Source organism: Monodelphis domestica, chromosome 5 (assembly GCF_027887165.1).
Source record: "Monodelphis domestica isolate mMonDom1 chromosome 5, mMonDom1.pri, whole genome shotgun sequence".
In the NCBI taxonomy this organism is placed as follows: domain Eukaryota; kingdom Metazoa; phylum Chordata; class Mammalia; order Didelphimorphia; family Didelphidae; genus Monodelphis; species Monodelphis domestica.
This window is the reverse complement of record NC_077231.1, coordinates 216,835,719-216,852,712: the sequence shown is the minus strand read 5'-3', so window position 1 is coordinate 216,852,712 and position 16,994 is coordinate 216,835,719. Positions and strand designations below refer to the sequence as shown.

The 16,994-nt window shown below is 37.0% G+C and overlaps 1 protein-coding gene across 1 annotated transcript; it reads right to left on the bottom strand.

Moving 5' to 3' along the window:
• Nucleotides 1-967: 967 nt before the first annotated feature.
• LOC103098660 (probable inactive serine protease 37) lies at nucleotides 968-16,330 on the bottom strand. The gene is made up of 5 exons (XM_007504463.2): nucleotides 16,027-16,330; nucleotides 15,224-15,368; nucleotides 10,958-11,157; nucleotides 9,777-9,918; nucleotides 968-1,215 (listed from the first exon to the last, which is right to left on the bottom strand). Exons 1-5 carry the CDS (start codon nucleotides 16,055-16,057, stop codon nucleotides 1,056-1,058), a joined length of 678 nt encoding a protein of 225 aa, XP_007504525.1. The 5' UTR covers nucleotides 16,058-16,330; the 3' UTR covers nucleotides 968-1,055.
• Nucleotides 16,331-16,994: the final 664 nt, after the last annotated feature.

Here is a 16,994-nt window from a genome sequence, read left to right as displayed (position 1 = left end):
CCTGCCCCCCCCCCACACACACACACCCTAGGTCCATTCCTTGACACAGCTTCCTGGCCTAGAGGCAATAAAAGGTCCCAGTCATACTGAGCCCAGGCCTGGAATTAATGGATTTCTAAGACCAAGGGCCATCATACCCTGCAGAACTGCTTGATCAGATGCATTTCTATGTGGAAGAGAAGGACGTGACATCTACCAAAGCTGAAAATGGAAGTGCCATTGATTCCTTGCTATATATTTTTGCTTCTGGTGGAGGGCAAAGTAAACCTCTTTGGATAAATGTTCAATGACTCATGAGTCACACTTCTTCCTGTTTTCCAGTTCCCTTTTATATGTTGTCTTCCTCCATTGGAATGTAAGCTCCTCAAGACCAGGAACTGTCCTGCTTATGAGTATTTGCATCACTAATGCTTAGTACAGTTCCTTGGCACATGGAAAGCATTTAAATGTTCTCTCTCTCTCTCTCTCTCTCTCTCTCTCTCTCTCTCTCTCTCTCTCTCTCTCTCTCTCTCATCAATCTATTTGCCTGACTATCTAAAAAGAGATTACTGTAAAGCAAAATGCAAACAGGAGAGTCTAAAATAGAAGAAATGAAGAAAAAAAATCTGAGCTAGTCACAAAATTATTTATTCCTCTCAACAGTTTCTTCTACTTGAATTTAAATGTAGTCTCTCTTGTGCTCAGCTATTCACAGAAAAAAGGAATATATGAACAGTTTTCCCTATAGAAATCTTTTATCTATTTGAACAGAATAAATATTATCCCTTAGCCATCCCTTTTCTTTAGGCTAATGAAGCTCAATATTATTCTAACTTTTCATTATAGGACTTTTCCCCCATTCCTTTTTCATATTTGGGCTCACTCTTAGTTTCTTCATTCTTTTGAAAATATTATTTCTAAGATTAAATATAATACCTTTCAAATTTATTTGCTTAATGTTGAGTAGTAGAAAGATGAGAGTTAGGCCTTTGAAGGTCATATTCCTTTTAATACTGAAGGTCATTTTACTTTTTAATACAATTTATTACCACCACTGACTTTTTTCTGACAGCATGTCAGAAAACATAGCAGTAACTCATCTTGATGAAAAATTTTTGGATACTTAGGATATAGCAGAAAATATTGGTGTAGATGCTGATGTTATTTTCAAGGAAATGGCTAACATTTCTTGATCTGAATCTTGTCATTGCAGATGACAATAGCCAATACCACTTCCTAAGAAAGAAAAAAGTGACAGGTTATCAGAATCATTCTCCTGAGAAATTTGTAGCCCTTTCAGTCAGGCCAAGCCTCAATGTCCCTAGAGACAATAGTGAATACTACACTGAGAATCAAAAGACCCAAATTTGATTCCCAGTTCTTCCACTACCAAGAACATAGCTATGTATACAGGTCTTGTGCAAAGTACTCATCTTGCCAGAGCCAGTTTTCTCATCTGTAAAATGAGGAATTTGCACTCTTTAAGGTTGAAACAATATCTAAGATTTTTTAAATATCTGAAACTTTTATGATAACCTAGCAAAAGGACCCAGTGATCAAGACCCATTGCCCTTTATTGAGTAACCTATTGAGATGAGGGTCACAGTGACAAGACCTGGGTTCACCCTAGTAATGCCTCACACCATTCATTCCTGTGAATCTTAAAAATTCTCAGACCCTACTTCAGAACACTTAGTTAAGACCATTCCTCATGGAATGTGAGAACTCTACTTCACCCATACGTAAGCATATTTTAGGGGGAAATAAAGTTGTAAACTCTTTACTGAACAATGAAAAAGTACTTAACTCATACTTATAGTGAAGCAAAAGCCTTAAGCTAAGTCTATTTTTAGGAAGGTGCTAAGTACCTATGAAGGTCAGGCAACTTGAAAACTTGTAAGGGACAAGCCTTAACAAAAGAGGTGTGAGGTTTTAGTCTACTCAGGTGTGAATTACAAAAAAGTTTAGTCTACTCAGGTGTGAATTAAGAATGGTCCATCCTGTGAAAACGTCTACTGTGATTGGTAGATGTGAGAACTTAGGGGAGGTGACATAGGAGAAAATTGTCTTTAAAAGGAGCTGTCTGAACCAGTTCAGGAGAAGATCAGGAAAAATTCAGTCTTGGAAGCTGAAGTGGAGCTCAGGAGATGAATTAGTGGGTCTCTCTGAACACTAGAATCTTGCTTGGGACAAATCTTGTTGTGAGTAGATTAAAGACTGACTGATCTCTCTCTTAGGGCTTGGACCTATGGCCTGGGCTGGCCTAGCCCTTTTCTCATTGTTTCCTCTTACTCTCTCTCTCTCTCTCTCTCTCTCTCTCTCTCATTAATTCATTATTTATATTAATTAAAATCTCCATAAAAACCCAGCTGACTTGGGTATATTTCATATTTGGGAATTTTTCCCTGGTGAGACCACTTTATTTTTTATTTAAACCATATTTCCGCGGTCAAGTTTAAGGCAACCACTCTTTTATCTGTCACAGTTTATGGCATATACTACTTTAATTATAACATTCCCAAGTCGATACATCCTCAGAGGAGTCACAGGAAAATAATACTATAACTTTAGTCTCACTTACCTTGAGAGTCATCCTTCCCCTAATTGTCTAGAAGAAATGAATCTTTAACCCAGAGAAGGATGGAGAATGACAAACTCCCACTTAATATAGTCATATAATTTACAATGTAAGCATGTTAGCTGCATGAAAATATGTTAAAGGAAACATGAAAAAAGGCTATTGCTAGCTCTCTGTCAAAATAAAGTTATAGGACTTCCGGGTAAGCATGGTGGCAGTCTAGATACAGGATGCTTCCTCTCCTCAGCACCCATTGATATAGACTACCTCAAAAGACCAAAAAAAAAAAACATATTCATAAGAACAAAGGGACTCTACAGTAGGGTGCAACATCGAAGTTACATGGGATTCAGATATTTCCACACTCTAAGGGGGTGAAAAAGCTCCCACCCAAACATGAGCTGATCTACCCACCCCCACCCCCACCCCACTTAGTTAGAGCCAGCATACGCCAGAATCAGCGAGTGAACGAGGGGTACCTCTAGAGTGAGCAAGGGGCACCTCTATGTCCTTGGGAGCTGACTAAGACCACCAAAGACCTACCTCTGAGAGCAGCTACACCTGAAACTGGTGGGCTGGAGAGTGAAAACTGTGGGTGCTCCTGGGAAGGTGGCGCAGAGGAAGGCAGCAAACAGCTGAAGCTGAGAAAATTCGAGAGCTAATTCATTGCTCCTTAACTCCATACACAGAGAGCCTGCCAATCTCACTCAGATTGCTGACTAAAAAGGGAAGGAAAAATCTCCACAGTGGTGGCAAATTGTGCCCAGGAGATTCAACCTCCTTCCAACAAAAAAACAAACAAACAAACAAACAAAAACCAACAAAACCAACCAACCAACAAACAAAAAAAACAAGAAAAAGGCATTGATCCTGGAAAATTTTTATGGAGGCAAAACCCAGGCTACAGAGAAAATATAGGAATAAATTCAAATAAACCCAAAATCTTCCAAAAAAAGGGAAATTATCCACAAGCTCTTGGAGAATTTAAATTAGAGCTTATCAAAAAGATCGAAGCTTTTTGGCAAGAAAAGTGGGAAATAGTTCAAAGAGAAAATAACAGTTTGAAGGACAAGAACTCCAAATTGGAGAAACAGTTGGAAGCCATGAAAAGCAGGATAGACCAAACCAAAAAGGAAAATCAAAAGATTATAGCTGAAAATCAGTCCTTAAAGACCAGAATTAGGCAACTGGAAGACAATGATCTTGCAAAACAGTAAGAATTAATAAAGCAAAATCAGAAGACTGACAAAGTAGAAGAAAACATGAAATATCTCACTGACAAGGTGACAGATCAGGAAAACAGGTCACAATGAGACAATTTGAGAATCATTGGTCTACCTAAAAAGCCAGAAATAAACAGAAATCTTGACATCATACTACAAGAAATCATCCAAGAAAACTGCCCTGATGTTCTTGAACAAGGGGGGTCGGGGGAGAGGGCAAAATAGACATTAAAAGAGTTCATAGAACATATATACATATATATTAATATATGGGGAAAATGTTATCTGTAACTATCAAAAATTGTATTAATTATTATAGTAATTAGAAGAATCATTCACAGGAAGAGATTGGGGCATTAAGGGCTATAAGATAATATGCAAAAAAAAGAAAAAGGGAGGGGGGAATCAAAGATGGCACCAAGAGATACTTGACAAAATAAAATAAATAGGATAATCTTTATCACATGAAGATACACATGGGAAGAGGAGGGGAAGAATACTCTTATCAGAAGGAGAGGAAGAGAGTGCTAATAGGTAATACTTAAACCTTAATCTCAGTGAAATCATTCTGATCAAACCAAAATTCTGAGAAGGAAGAGCATCTAGATCCATTTGAGTCTGGAATTCTATCTTATCCTACAGGGTAAGTGAGAAGGGAAAACTAAGGAGGGTAGAGGGGAAGGAGTACAAAAAGATAGTAAAAGAGAGGGGGAAGGGAACTTACAGACCCTAAAAAAACAAGAAGGGAACAAAAAGGGAGGGGCCAGGAAGGGAAGCATATTAAGGAAGGGGATGAGGGGGATTGATTAAAAGTAAATCACTGGTTTAAAAGGGTATATCAAAAAAAGAAAGGAAAGAACTAGGAGAGTATATCAAAATACTAGGGAATACACAAGTGACAATCATAACCTTGAATGTGAATGGGATGAACTCATCCATAAAATGAAAACAAATAGAATAGTGGATTAGAATCCAAAATCCTACCATATGTTGTATACAAGAATCACATCTGAGGTGGGTAGATACTCAAAAATTTAGAATTAAAGGTTGGAGCAAAACCTATTGGGCCTCAACTGATAGAAAGAAGGCAGGAGCTGCAATTATGATATATGACAAAGCCAAAGTAAAAATAGATCTGATTAAAAGGAATAGGGAAGGTAAATACATCCTAATAAAAGGGAGTATAGAAAATAAGGAAACATCAGTAATCAAAATGTATGTACCAAATGGTATAGCATCCAAATTTCTAAAGAAGAAACTAGTGGAATTGAAGGAGGAAATACATAGTAAAACTATACTAGTGGGAGACCTGAATCTACCACTATCAAATTTAGATAAATCAAATAAAAAAATAAATAAGAAAGAGATAAAAGATGTGAATGAAATATTAGTAAAATTAGAGTTAATGGATATATGGAGAAAAATAAATAGGGACAAAAAGGAATACACTTTCTTTTCAGCAGCACATGGTACATTCACAAAGATTGATCATGTATTAGGTCATAAAAACATGCCAAACAAATGCAGAAAAGCAGAAATAAATACAACCTTTTCAGATCATAATGCAATAAAAATAATGATCAGTAAGGGTACATGGAGAGCCCAAATCAAAAATTAATTGGAAATTAAATAATATGATTCAACCAAATCGGTTAGTTAGAGAAAAAATCATAGAAACAATTAATAATTTCATTGAAAAAAATGACAATGATGATCCTTTCAAAATCTATGGGATACCGCCAAAGCAGTACTCAGGGGAAAATTTATTTCCTTGAGTTCATATATTAACAAATTAGGGAGGGCAGAAGTCAATGAATTAGACATACAAATCAAAAAATTTGAAAAGGAACAAATTAAAACCCCCCAAAAGAAAACCAAACTAGAGATCCTAAAAATTAAGGGAGAAATTAATAAAATCAAAAGTGAAAGAACTATTGAACTAATAAATAAGACTAGAAGCTGGTATTTTGGAGAAAAAAAAAAACAAAATAGACAAAGTACTGGTCAATCCAATAAAAAAAGGAAAGAAGAAAACCAAATTAACAGTATCATAGATGAAAAGGGAGACCTCATCTCCAATGAAGAGGAAATTAAGGCAATCATTAAAAATTATTTTGTCCAATTGTATGGCAACAAATATGGCAATCTAGGTCATATGGATGAATATTTACAAAAATATAAATTACCAGGATTAACAGAAGAAGAAATAGAATTCTTAAATAATCCCATATCAGAAAAAGAAATCCAACAGGCCATCAAAGAACTCCCTAAGAAAAAAAATCCCCAGGACCTGATGGATTCACAAGTAAATTCTATCAAACATTCAAAGAATAGCCAATCCCAATACTATACAAACTATTTGACATAATAAGCAAAGAGGGAGTTCTACCAAATTCCTTTTACAAAAAATATGGTACTGATTCCAAAGCTAGGCAGGTAAAAACAGAGAAAGAAAACTACAGACCAATTTCCTTAATGAACATAGATGCAAAAATCTTAAATAGGATATTAGCAAAAAGACTCCAGCAAGTCATCATGAGAGTTATTCACTATGATCAGGTGGGATTTATACCAGGAATGCAAGGATGGTTCAATATTAGGAAAATCATCCACATAAATTGACCACATCAACAAGCAAACCAACAAAAATCACATGATTATCTCAATACATGCAGAAAAAGTCTTTGACAAAATACAACACTCATTCCTATTGAAAACACTAGAAAGTATAGGAATAGAAGGGTTTTTTATTATAAAAATAATAAACAGTATATATCTAAAACCATCAGCCAACATCATCTGCAATGGGGATAAACTAGATGCATTCCCAATAAGATCAGGAGTGAAACAAGGATGTGCATTATCACCTCTACTATTTACCATTGTACTAGAAACACTAGCAGTAGCAATTAGAGAAGAAAAAAGAAATTGAACGTATTAAAATTGGCAATGAAGAGACCAAGCTATCACTCTTTGAGGGTAATATGATGGCCTACTTAAAGAATCCTAGAGATTCAACTAAAAAGCTAATAGAAATAATCAAAAACTTTAGCAAAGTTGCAGTATACAAAATAAACCCACATAAGTCATCAGCATTTCTATATATCTCCAACACATCTCAGCAGCAAGGATTAGAGAGAGAAATTCCATTTAAAATCACCCTAGACAATACAAAATACTTAGGAATCTATCTGCTGAGACAAACACAGGAACTATATGAACACAACTACAAAACACTTTCCATACAATTAAAACTAGATCTAAACAATTGGAAAAACTAACTGCTCATGGGTAGGATGAGCTAACATAATAAAAATGACCGTCCTATTCAAACTTATTTACTTATTTAGTGCCATACCCATCGAACTACCAAAAAACTTTTTTTACTGAATTAGAAAAAAAAACATAATGAAGTTCATTTGGAAGAACAAAAGATCAAGGATATCCAGGGAAATAATGAAAAAAAAATGCAAAGGAAGGTAGCCTTGCAGTACCAGATCTCAAACTATACTATAAAGCAGTGGTCATCAAAACAATATGGTACTGGCTAAGAGACAGAAAGGAGGATCAGTGGAATAGACTTGGGGTAAGTGACCTCAACAAGACAGTACATGACAAACCCAAAGATCCCAGCTTTTGGGACAAAAATCCACTATTTCATAAAAACTGCTGGGAAAATTGGAAGACAGTGTGGGAGAAATTAGGTTTGGATCAACACCTCACACCCTACACCAAGATAAACTCAGAATGGGTGAATGACTTGAACATAAAGAAGGAAACTATAAGTAAACTATGTGAACACAGAATAGTATACATGTCAGACCTTTGGGAAAGGAAAGATTTTAAAACCAAACAAGACTTAGAAAGAGTCACAGAATGTAAAATAAATAATTTTGATTATATCAAATTAAGAAATTTTTGTACAAACAAAACCAATGTAACCAAAATTAGAAGGGAAGCAACAAATTGGGAAACAATCTTCATAACAAAAATCTCTGATAAAGGTCTAATTACTCAAATTTATAAAGAGCTAAACCAATCATACAAAAAGTCAAGCCATTCTCCAATTGCTAAATGAGCAAGGGACATGAATAGGCAATTTTTAGTCAACGAAAGCAAAATTATTAATAAGCACATGTAAAAGTGTTCTAAATCTCTTATAATCAGAGAGATGCAAATCAAAACAACTCTGAGGTACCACCTCACACCTAGCAGATTGGCTAACATGACAGTGAAGGAAAGTGATGAATGCTGGAGGGGATGTGGCAAAGTCAGGACATTAATTCATTGCTGGTAGAGTTGTGAATTGATCCAACCATTCTAGAGGGCAATCTGGAACTATGCCCAAAGGGCACTAAAAAACTGGAAAATGAGGGGATGCCCTTCAATTGGGGAATGGCTGAACAAATTTTGTATATGGTGATGGAATACTATTGTGCTAAAAGGAACTGGAACAACCTCCAGGAAGTGATGCAGAGTGAAAGGAGCAGAACCAGGAAAACATTGTACACTGAGACTGATACATTGTGGTACAATCAAATGTAATGGACTTCTCCATTAGTGGTAATGCAGTGTTCCTGAACAACTTTGAGGGAACTATGAGAAAAAATGCTATCCACATTCAGAGGAAAAACTGTGGGAGTAGAAACACAGAAGCAAAACAACTACTTGATTACATGGGTTCGAGGGGATATGATTCGGGTTGTAGACTCTAAATGAACATCCCGATGCAAACATCAACAACATGGAAATAGGTTCTGATCAAGGACATATGTAATACCCAGTGGAATTGCACATGGACTATGGGAAGGGTGGAGGTAGGGGAGGGAGGGATAAAATATGATTTGTTTTAACCAAGGAATAATGTTCTAAATTGACTAAATAAAAATTAAAAATAATAAAGTTATAATGTGATACGTGTTCTAAATAATCAAATTAATACTATAAAACAAAATAAGAGAATGATATAAGCAGGAAGCTTCAAATTTTTCAGGTGATAACTATTTATGCAATACTGAGTTGTCTACAGGGCTTCATTCATCATATATAGAGGACATAACTTCATCTCTATGCCTCTCCTACATTCTACATTTCTGCTCAGACTCACATACAGGTCTCTGAAGAACAGAGAGACAGAAAAACAAGGATAGGTATATGATACCATTTCTTGTGAGTTTCTTGAGTACTGATGGCACTATATGAAGATGTGAATTAAAGTGGTGCTGTTTCTACTTTACAATAGTTCTCAACTTTGGGAGGAAAAACAACCAAACCTAAGTAAAATTTCATTAATAAAAAACTACCTGAAAAGAAGCCTGAATTCCTTTGCTTTGCCCCCCAAATCACCCCACAACCATCAGAATTTATCCTTTTTTCATGAGACCTTGAATAACAGTGTACTTTGAAAATGTTTTCCATATTCTATTTTGCCTTATAATTATTGCATAGTTAGTACACGCTCATGTATATTTGTCATCCATCTCACTATAAGCTCATAAGATGGTGTTAATGATCTCCTCATGTGGTTAAAATCATGTTTAAAAACACACATGCTTACCAATGATTGTGGAGTGAATGGATGAATATTTTTTTTATTAATACTAATGATTCTTACCAAAGTTGAAATAAGTGTGGTCTGAATTAGATATTACTATAATTAGATATTATGATAATGGGCCACAAGGTGGCACAGGGGATAGAATACCACTCCTAGAGTCAAGAAGACTCATCTTCCTGAGTTCAAATCTGGCTTCAGAAACTTATCAGTTGTGTGATCCTGGACAAGTCACTTAATCCTGTTTGCCTCAGTTTCCTTTTCTTCAAAATGAGCTGAAGAAGGAAATGGCAAACTACTCCAATATCTTTGCTAAGAAAACCTCCAAAATGGTCATGAGGAGTTAGACATAGTTGAAATGACTAAAAAAAAAATAATAATTATAATTATATATCAACTTATAAGCAGAATCAGTTGAGAAGAAGTAGAAAAAAGGAGTTACCAAGTTTCCACACAAAGTCTCCTGAATGGATTTAAGAAATGTAAACAGCTCCTCTTCCTGCGGACTTTTCCTAGGTCCCTTTTCTGACATTTTTTCTCTATGATCATAAGGGCCTTATTGTCTTCCTGTAAATCAGGATTATCTGAAGGAAAGAAAAATAAAAATATTGCCGGTGCCCATGATTTCTCACTTCACTCTAAATCTAATAAATTTGCACCCTCGACATAAAAAGAAATCAACCAAAATGGAAGATTGAGTTATGTTTTTAAAACCTGCTAGTTTTTATATAATACTTCCAAGTTTAAGTTGCCTTCTGGTTACAACCTTCTGCCCCACCCCCCCAAAAAAATCATAGTATATTTGGAATCTAAGATATTTTGGCAAAAGAGTGTCATTGTATGTTCATATATTGGGTGCAAGGTACATTTTCCATGAATAACAGCAGAAAAATAATTGATTCAAGAGATCTATTAGGACACTATTGTAATAGTGTATATGAGTTAATTAAAGAGTTGAATGAATTGAGGAAATGATGACAGCAAATAATGAAAGATATAGCAAAGAATCAATGAGATTTTAGGATGTGGAGGGAGTGAGACAGAGAGTTGATCCTGAAGTTTGGAATGTTGGTGAACAGAAAAATAATAGTATCAATTCAACTAGGTAAATCAGGAGGAAAGAAAAGTTTAGGAGAAAACATGATAGGTTGAGTTTTGACCTGATCTTGAGCCATTTGAGCCGTTTGGGCACAGATTCTTAATATCTGAAATATGTGGTCAATTAACTTATATAGTTGAAGATTTGGGGCATAGATAAGATTATTACAAGAATGACTATAAAGAGCCTTGGGACAATACCTACATATTTTTAGGGGAAGGAATGAGAGAATAGAGGAAAAGGGCAGAAAAGGTATGGGCTAGTTAAGAAGAAGAGTATGTGTCCTGAAACAAAGAAATACTCAAGAAAGAAGATGCCAATGGTATTACAATCTGGGTTAATAGCTTGCAAGACTCATAAAGAAGGGTTTTTTGTGTGGCCTTTGGCAAGTAGATTTGAATTTGAGTCATAAGCATGATACTATCTGATTCTGGTTTTTATCCTAACCCAAGTCACATATTTTCTACTTCTTCTATCCTACCCTCCCACCAAGCTCTTGCTACCACTACCAGATGGACACTTACCACCACCGGGTACACTCCTGTCCACATCAGAGCCAGAATAGGTACTGCCCTGAGGAACTCTTTGAGTGGATGGAACCATGAGTTTGTGCTCAGAAGGATTTGTGCTTAAATTCCAGGATATCATGTGAATAGAATTAAGGGTTCGCTCTGTGGCATCCTTAATTCTCTTTGTGAAATTCCCCATAAACGTTTTGAGTCTTCTGTAAGAGACATGAAGTTTTTATTGAGAGTAAGAAGAAAATAAATTTATGAAGTTATAATAACCTTTCTCTCCTAACTACCTATTTGTTCATTGCTCTCTTAGTAGGGTCCAAATTAATTATTCTTTTGTTTAATTCATCTTTTTTTTATTTTAAGTTTTTCTACTTAACAAACAAATTATTTTCTATCCTTCCCACTTCCCTAAACACCTATACCAGCTGTCATTGCAGGGGACAGCAAAATAAAACAACTGGAGAATTCCTATTGGCCATTTCCAAAAATGCACCTAAATTCAGCATCTTGATTCCACCACCTGTCTATCAGTAGGAGGGGCACATGCTTCCTCATCATTCTTCTGGAATGTACCTCAATCTTTCAAAATACATAATTTCTCTAAAGTACCACAAGATCTTTCTTTTGTTGTTTTGTCATTTCAATAATTTCCAATTATTCATGACCTTATTTGGGGTTCTCTTGGCAGAAGGTGGTTTCCGATTTCCTTCTCCAGCTCATTTTACAGATGAGGAAACTAAAGCAAAAAGGTAAGTGACTTGCCTAAGGTCACATATCTAAGGCTGAATTTGAACTCATATAGATGAGTCTCCCTGATTCCAAGCTCAATACTCTTTCCACTTTGGCACCCAGATTGCTTTTGGATCCTTCTTACTAGACTCTAAAAACCTCCTTGTTTCCCCCACAACCCTGCCCTTTTGGAATTACTAACCCAACATCAAGTCTAAGTCTTCATATCTTAACTTCTCAGGTCCATGAACTCCTTATAGAATCATAAAGTCATAAATTATCAATTTCAAGAGCTGGAAGGAAAATTAGAAGCAATCTAGTCCAATACTCTTATTTTTAAAAAGAGGCATCGAAGCCTAGAAAGATTAGGATCCCACAGGTAGCAAGGCATTGTTTTTACAACCTCTAATCTCAACCTATTTTATACTCATTAAGACTCTGATGTCATCGATAAGCCTTCAAACCCCACATCATCTTTCCATAGCACATATCAATCTAGAACGAGAAATAATTAGACCTCCACCTCAGCTACACAGAGATGGTCATACCCTTGAGATGGCTCTCACTCCTAAGTGTTTCACCTCCATGTTCATGAACTCCAAAATTTCTTTATCTGATCATAATCTTTTATATTTCATTTTTCTCTATGCCTTATGACTTCTAATTCTGATCTTCATCTTCAGTGTAATCTCCAGGTTTTCCCCCAGATTATCATCCCTGCACTGGCCAGTCAAGTCAACACTCAATATATTACCATAAGCAATTGGAATATAGATATCAATACAAACAAAAAGAAAAACAGTTCTTGCCTTCAAGGAGCTTACATTTTAATAGAAAACACATTAAGAGATCTGAAAAATAGAAGAGCACATTTAATGACTGGCCTCCCCTCCCTTCCTTATCTTGATCCTTGGGGAATTGGTTTAACTTTACTCTTGAGATGTCCTTGCTTCTTTGTTCTATCACCAACATCAAGCCTCATCAAACCCCACTCTGATTACTCTTCCCACCATCTGCCACCTTTGCTTCTATTCATGAGATCCTGGAGAGAGTTGGGGAAAAATTATGTTCCTGCTACAAAATTCATGTTACAAAATATCAACAGAGACCTATTTGAAGCTAAGAATCCTTTTTCACTTCACTTCCTAATCAATTAGCTCCATATGACTCACCACAGTAACTATGTCACAATTTTCATCCTTCCTCTAACTTCCTTCCCCCATGGCACCCCCTCTTCCAAAACTTGCTTCAGATTTAACTAAAAAAAAAAATGAAGTTATAAAAAGTTCCCTCCCTCTCCTCTTTGCTCCCCTCCCTCAATATTTCATTCTTCCCCTTCCCCACCCTACATCTATCTCCTATCACTACCCAACTCCATCTCTTGATCAGGGGGCAAAGGCAAAACTTTGTCACCCTTGATCTTACCCTATCCTATCATTTCTAGCCAATTGTTCCCTCATTCCTCTCACTACCTTGTTAATCTTCAGTCTCTTCCTATGTACTGGCTATTTTCCTGATGTCTACAAGCACACCTATGTTTTCTTTTTTTTTAACCCTTACCTTCCATCTTGTAATCAATATTGTGTATTGGTTCCAAGGCAGAAGAGTGGTATGGGCTAGGCAATGGGGGTTAAGTGACTTTCCCAGGGTCACACAGCTGGGAAGTGTCTGAGGCCAGATTTGAACCTAGGACCTCTCATCTCTAGGCCGGACTCTCAATCCACTGAGCTACCCAGGTGCCCCCCACGCCTATGTTTTCTTATCCTTTATAAACTCTCACTTTGTCTGACCATCACTTGCTAAGTCTCATCCTCTATATCTCTCCTCTAGAATGGCTAAACTTCTTGAGAAAGCCATCTGCAAAAGACGTCTCTCAACTTCTTTTCTGTTAATGCTCTTCTAAATTCTATATTCTGGCTTCTTACCTCATCATTCAACTCAAACTTCTCTCTTCAAAGTTACCAGTGATCTCATAATTGCCATTTCTAATGGTTTTAATTCAGTCTTCATCATTCTTGACCTCTATGGAGCTTTGACACTGTTGGTCACTCTTTTTTCTTCAATAATCTCTTATACTAGGATTTTGCAACACTGCTCTCCCTTGGTTCCCCCTCGTGTCCTACTGAATGAATGCTCCTTTTCAAGTTTCCTAAACTGTTTCATCCTCCAGGTAACACACCCACTAATGTGTCCCTGAAGACTCTGTCAGTGGACCTTTTCTCTTCTTGCTTTGTGATCTCATCAGCTCTGGTAGTTCCATCTTTTGTCTCCTATGTAAATGATTCTCAGATCTATGAATCTCCAGTCCAAACCTCTCTCCCAAGTTTCAGTCTTTTTTAACTCTTACCTTATATCTTAGCATCAATTCTAAGACAGAAGAGCAGCAAAGACTAGGCAATCAGGGTTAAATGACTTGCCCAGAGTCACCCAGTGTGTGAAGCAGATTTGAACCCATGTCCGCCCAACTCCAGGCCTGGGGATCTATCCACTCTGCTATCTAGTTACCTCTCAGAGCTTCAATCTTGCATTTGCAGCTGCCTCCTAGTCATCTCCAACAAGATCTCAAATTCAACATGCCCAAAGGAGAACTCATTATCTTTCCCCAAAATCCTATACTCTTCAAAATTCCTTTATTATTGTGGAAACCACTATTGAATAATATATCTTTTCCAGTTATCTAGCCTTTACAACCTTGATATCATCCTTAAGTGACATATTTCTATTTTCCCAATCTTACATATATAGACATTCTTCTTTCCCTTCAGAAGATCAATACTCTGATACAGGCCCTCATCACCTCATACTTGTGCTATTCCAATAACCTCCTAGTTGGTCTCCTGTCATTCTAAACCATCTCCATTCAACTATCAAGCTAATCTTCCTGAAGTATAAGGCCAACCATGTTACTGCCTCTTCATTAAATTCTAGTGGCTCCCTATCAACCCCAGGATCAAACATAAAGTCTTTCAGGCTTCTAAAGCCCTTCATAACCTGGCCCTTTCCTACCTTTCTGGTCTTCTCATATTTTAGTTCTCCCTTTCCAGCTATTCTTCAATTCAGCTACAATATCCTTCTTGCTGTTCTTCTCACATGAACCTCCCAAACCCTCAATACCAAGCCTTTTCCCTGGCTGTCCCCTGTGCCTGAAATTCTCTCCTTTCTCATCTCCATGTCCTGGATTCTCTGGCTTCTTTTAAGGCCTTATAGTTAGTGTCTTCGCTCTGAGATTGCCTTTCATTTACAATCATATTACAATAATTTGCAATAGGTATCCCATTAGACTGTAAAGTCCCTTGAAGTTAGGGATGATGTTTTTCCCTTTCTTTGCATCCCCAGAGCTTAGCAGATGCTTTAATAAATGCTTTTTCAATGACTTGAAAATGATTTGTTTGGACCAGGGTGACCATCTTGCCTGGAAGAAAGGGAAAATGATGCCCTCAAAAATGTTTTGGTTAAAGAAGTTGGGGTTGGGGGGAAGCAGGCTAAGAGAGAAAAACCTATGGATATATGTAGAAGTTGAAGTTTAGAGTTGCCATTACTCACGGTAAATAGTGGTGGGCAGCTGCTAACAAACACTGTCTATGGATAAGGACACCTACACAAGGACTAAAGTGGTTTTTGATGCACACCGGGTAGGAAACAAGTTCTTCCTTGTCATGCTTGACTGTATGATCAGAGTAAAATGCACCTGGGGAAAGAAGCAGGGAAACAGATTAATGGATCAGAAACCAGCATTTCTCATCCCTCCTGCTGGCTCCATCAATTATTCCTGGTACCCTATTGCCAGGCCTTGGTGTAACTACCTCATTATTTCCCTTCATTCTATGATCAATAACAAACAGAAACAGCAAAGGAGATAAATGGGAATGGATAAGGTGGACTAACCACTCACCACTAAATGTGATACCCTTAAATGGGCTGGAGGGAGAGGGTGAACTTAGCATAAACTAGAATTCTAAGCTTCTGGTTGGGGGTGGTAATGGGCGGCATAGTGGAGAGAGTCCTAAACCCTAGTCACCACCCCTGAGTTTGAGTTGTATTTCTACTACTTAGTACCTATGTAAGTTGCAACAAAAGTAACTTAAATTTCTCCAGGAACCAGTTCCCACATGTAGAAAGAAAATGAATGAGGTGACTTCCAGGGTTCAATGGCACTCTAAATCTGTATGCCTATGATTTGAGTAAAGGTTATCTGCCCATAGCTACGTTTCTTCTAAGATAGAAATTCAAGTAAAGAAAACCATCTTTGCTCATAGCCATATTTCTTGACTCTGCTCATACCTCCCACTCAATTGGGAAAGACCCCTCCCAGTCTCACACAGCCCAGGATTGATTCACAGACTCACCCACAAGGAGAGCAAAGAGAATAAACTTCATTATTGTTTCAGGAGTCTGTCCCAGTGGTCAGGTAGGGGATGCAGAAAAAAGTAGAACTTGGGTTCTCTCTCCTCCTCCCATGGTGGTACTGCATTGAAATAGTGGATAGTGTTAGAAAGGAGTTTTTCAATGAGATCTAGACCCCAAATGAGAGAAAGGGATTCAGGGTTCAAAGTTCTATTTTTCCCTCCTTCTCCAAAGTAGGTGCTCCAGACACAGATAATCTCTAGCTCTCTCCAGGGAAACTGGCTCACAATTTCTTCTCTAAGTAACCAATCAGATATTTATACTTTACATAAGACCCTCCTCTCTTTATGACATTCACTCTCCCTTCCCTGTTATCACTATCTTTATTATCCTTGTTGTCCTGAGCAACAGCCCAGGCAAGTACTTACCTTTCTTTTTTTAAACCCTCACCTTCCATCTGAGAATCCACACTGTGTACTGGTTCCAAGGTAAAAGAATGGGAAGAGCTAGGCAATAAGGGTTATTTGACTTACCCAAGGATCACACAGCTAGGAAGTGTCCGAGGCCAGATTTGAACCCACAATCTCCTGTCTCTAGACTTGGCTCTCTATCCACTGAGCCAAGGCCCTTTTAACAGAACAGCAAAGGTACCCAAAACACATAAAAGCATATCGGAATCAATATCATTTGAATACAATAATTTAATGTATTCAGTAAATTAATTTAAAGTTCAATAAGATTTTATTTTTATGCCTATTAAACTTCATTTTATATGTGGCCCACTACCTAGCTTATTAAGATTTTCTGAACCTTGATTCTCTCATTCATTTAATGACAATCCTTCCTGGTTTTATGTCATCTATAAATCTAACAAGAATGCTGTCTTAAAAAAAAAAAGAATGCTGCCAGCCCAGGGCCAACCATAGATCCTTGGGACACTCCATTAGAAACCATTTTCCAAGTGCAAGGA

Excerpts from the sequence above, each read along its gene's own strand:
- LOC103098660 (XM_007504463.2), bottom strand. The coding sequence starts at position 16,057 with ATGAAGTTTATTCTCTTTGCTCTCCTTGTGG. Across the intron at positions 15,369-16,026 it reads TCTCTTTGCTCTCCTTGTGG|GTGCATTTTACTCTGATCAT; the intron begins GTGAGTCTGTGA and ends TTCTTTCCCCAG. Across the intron at positions 9,919-10,957 it reads CAGGAGTGTACCCGGTGGTG|ATAATCCTGATTTACAGGAA; the intron begins GTAAGTGTCCAT and ends TCTTTCCTTCAG.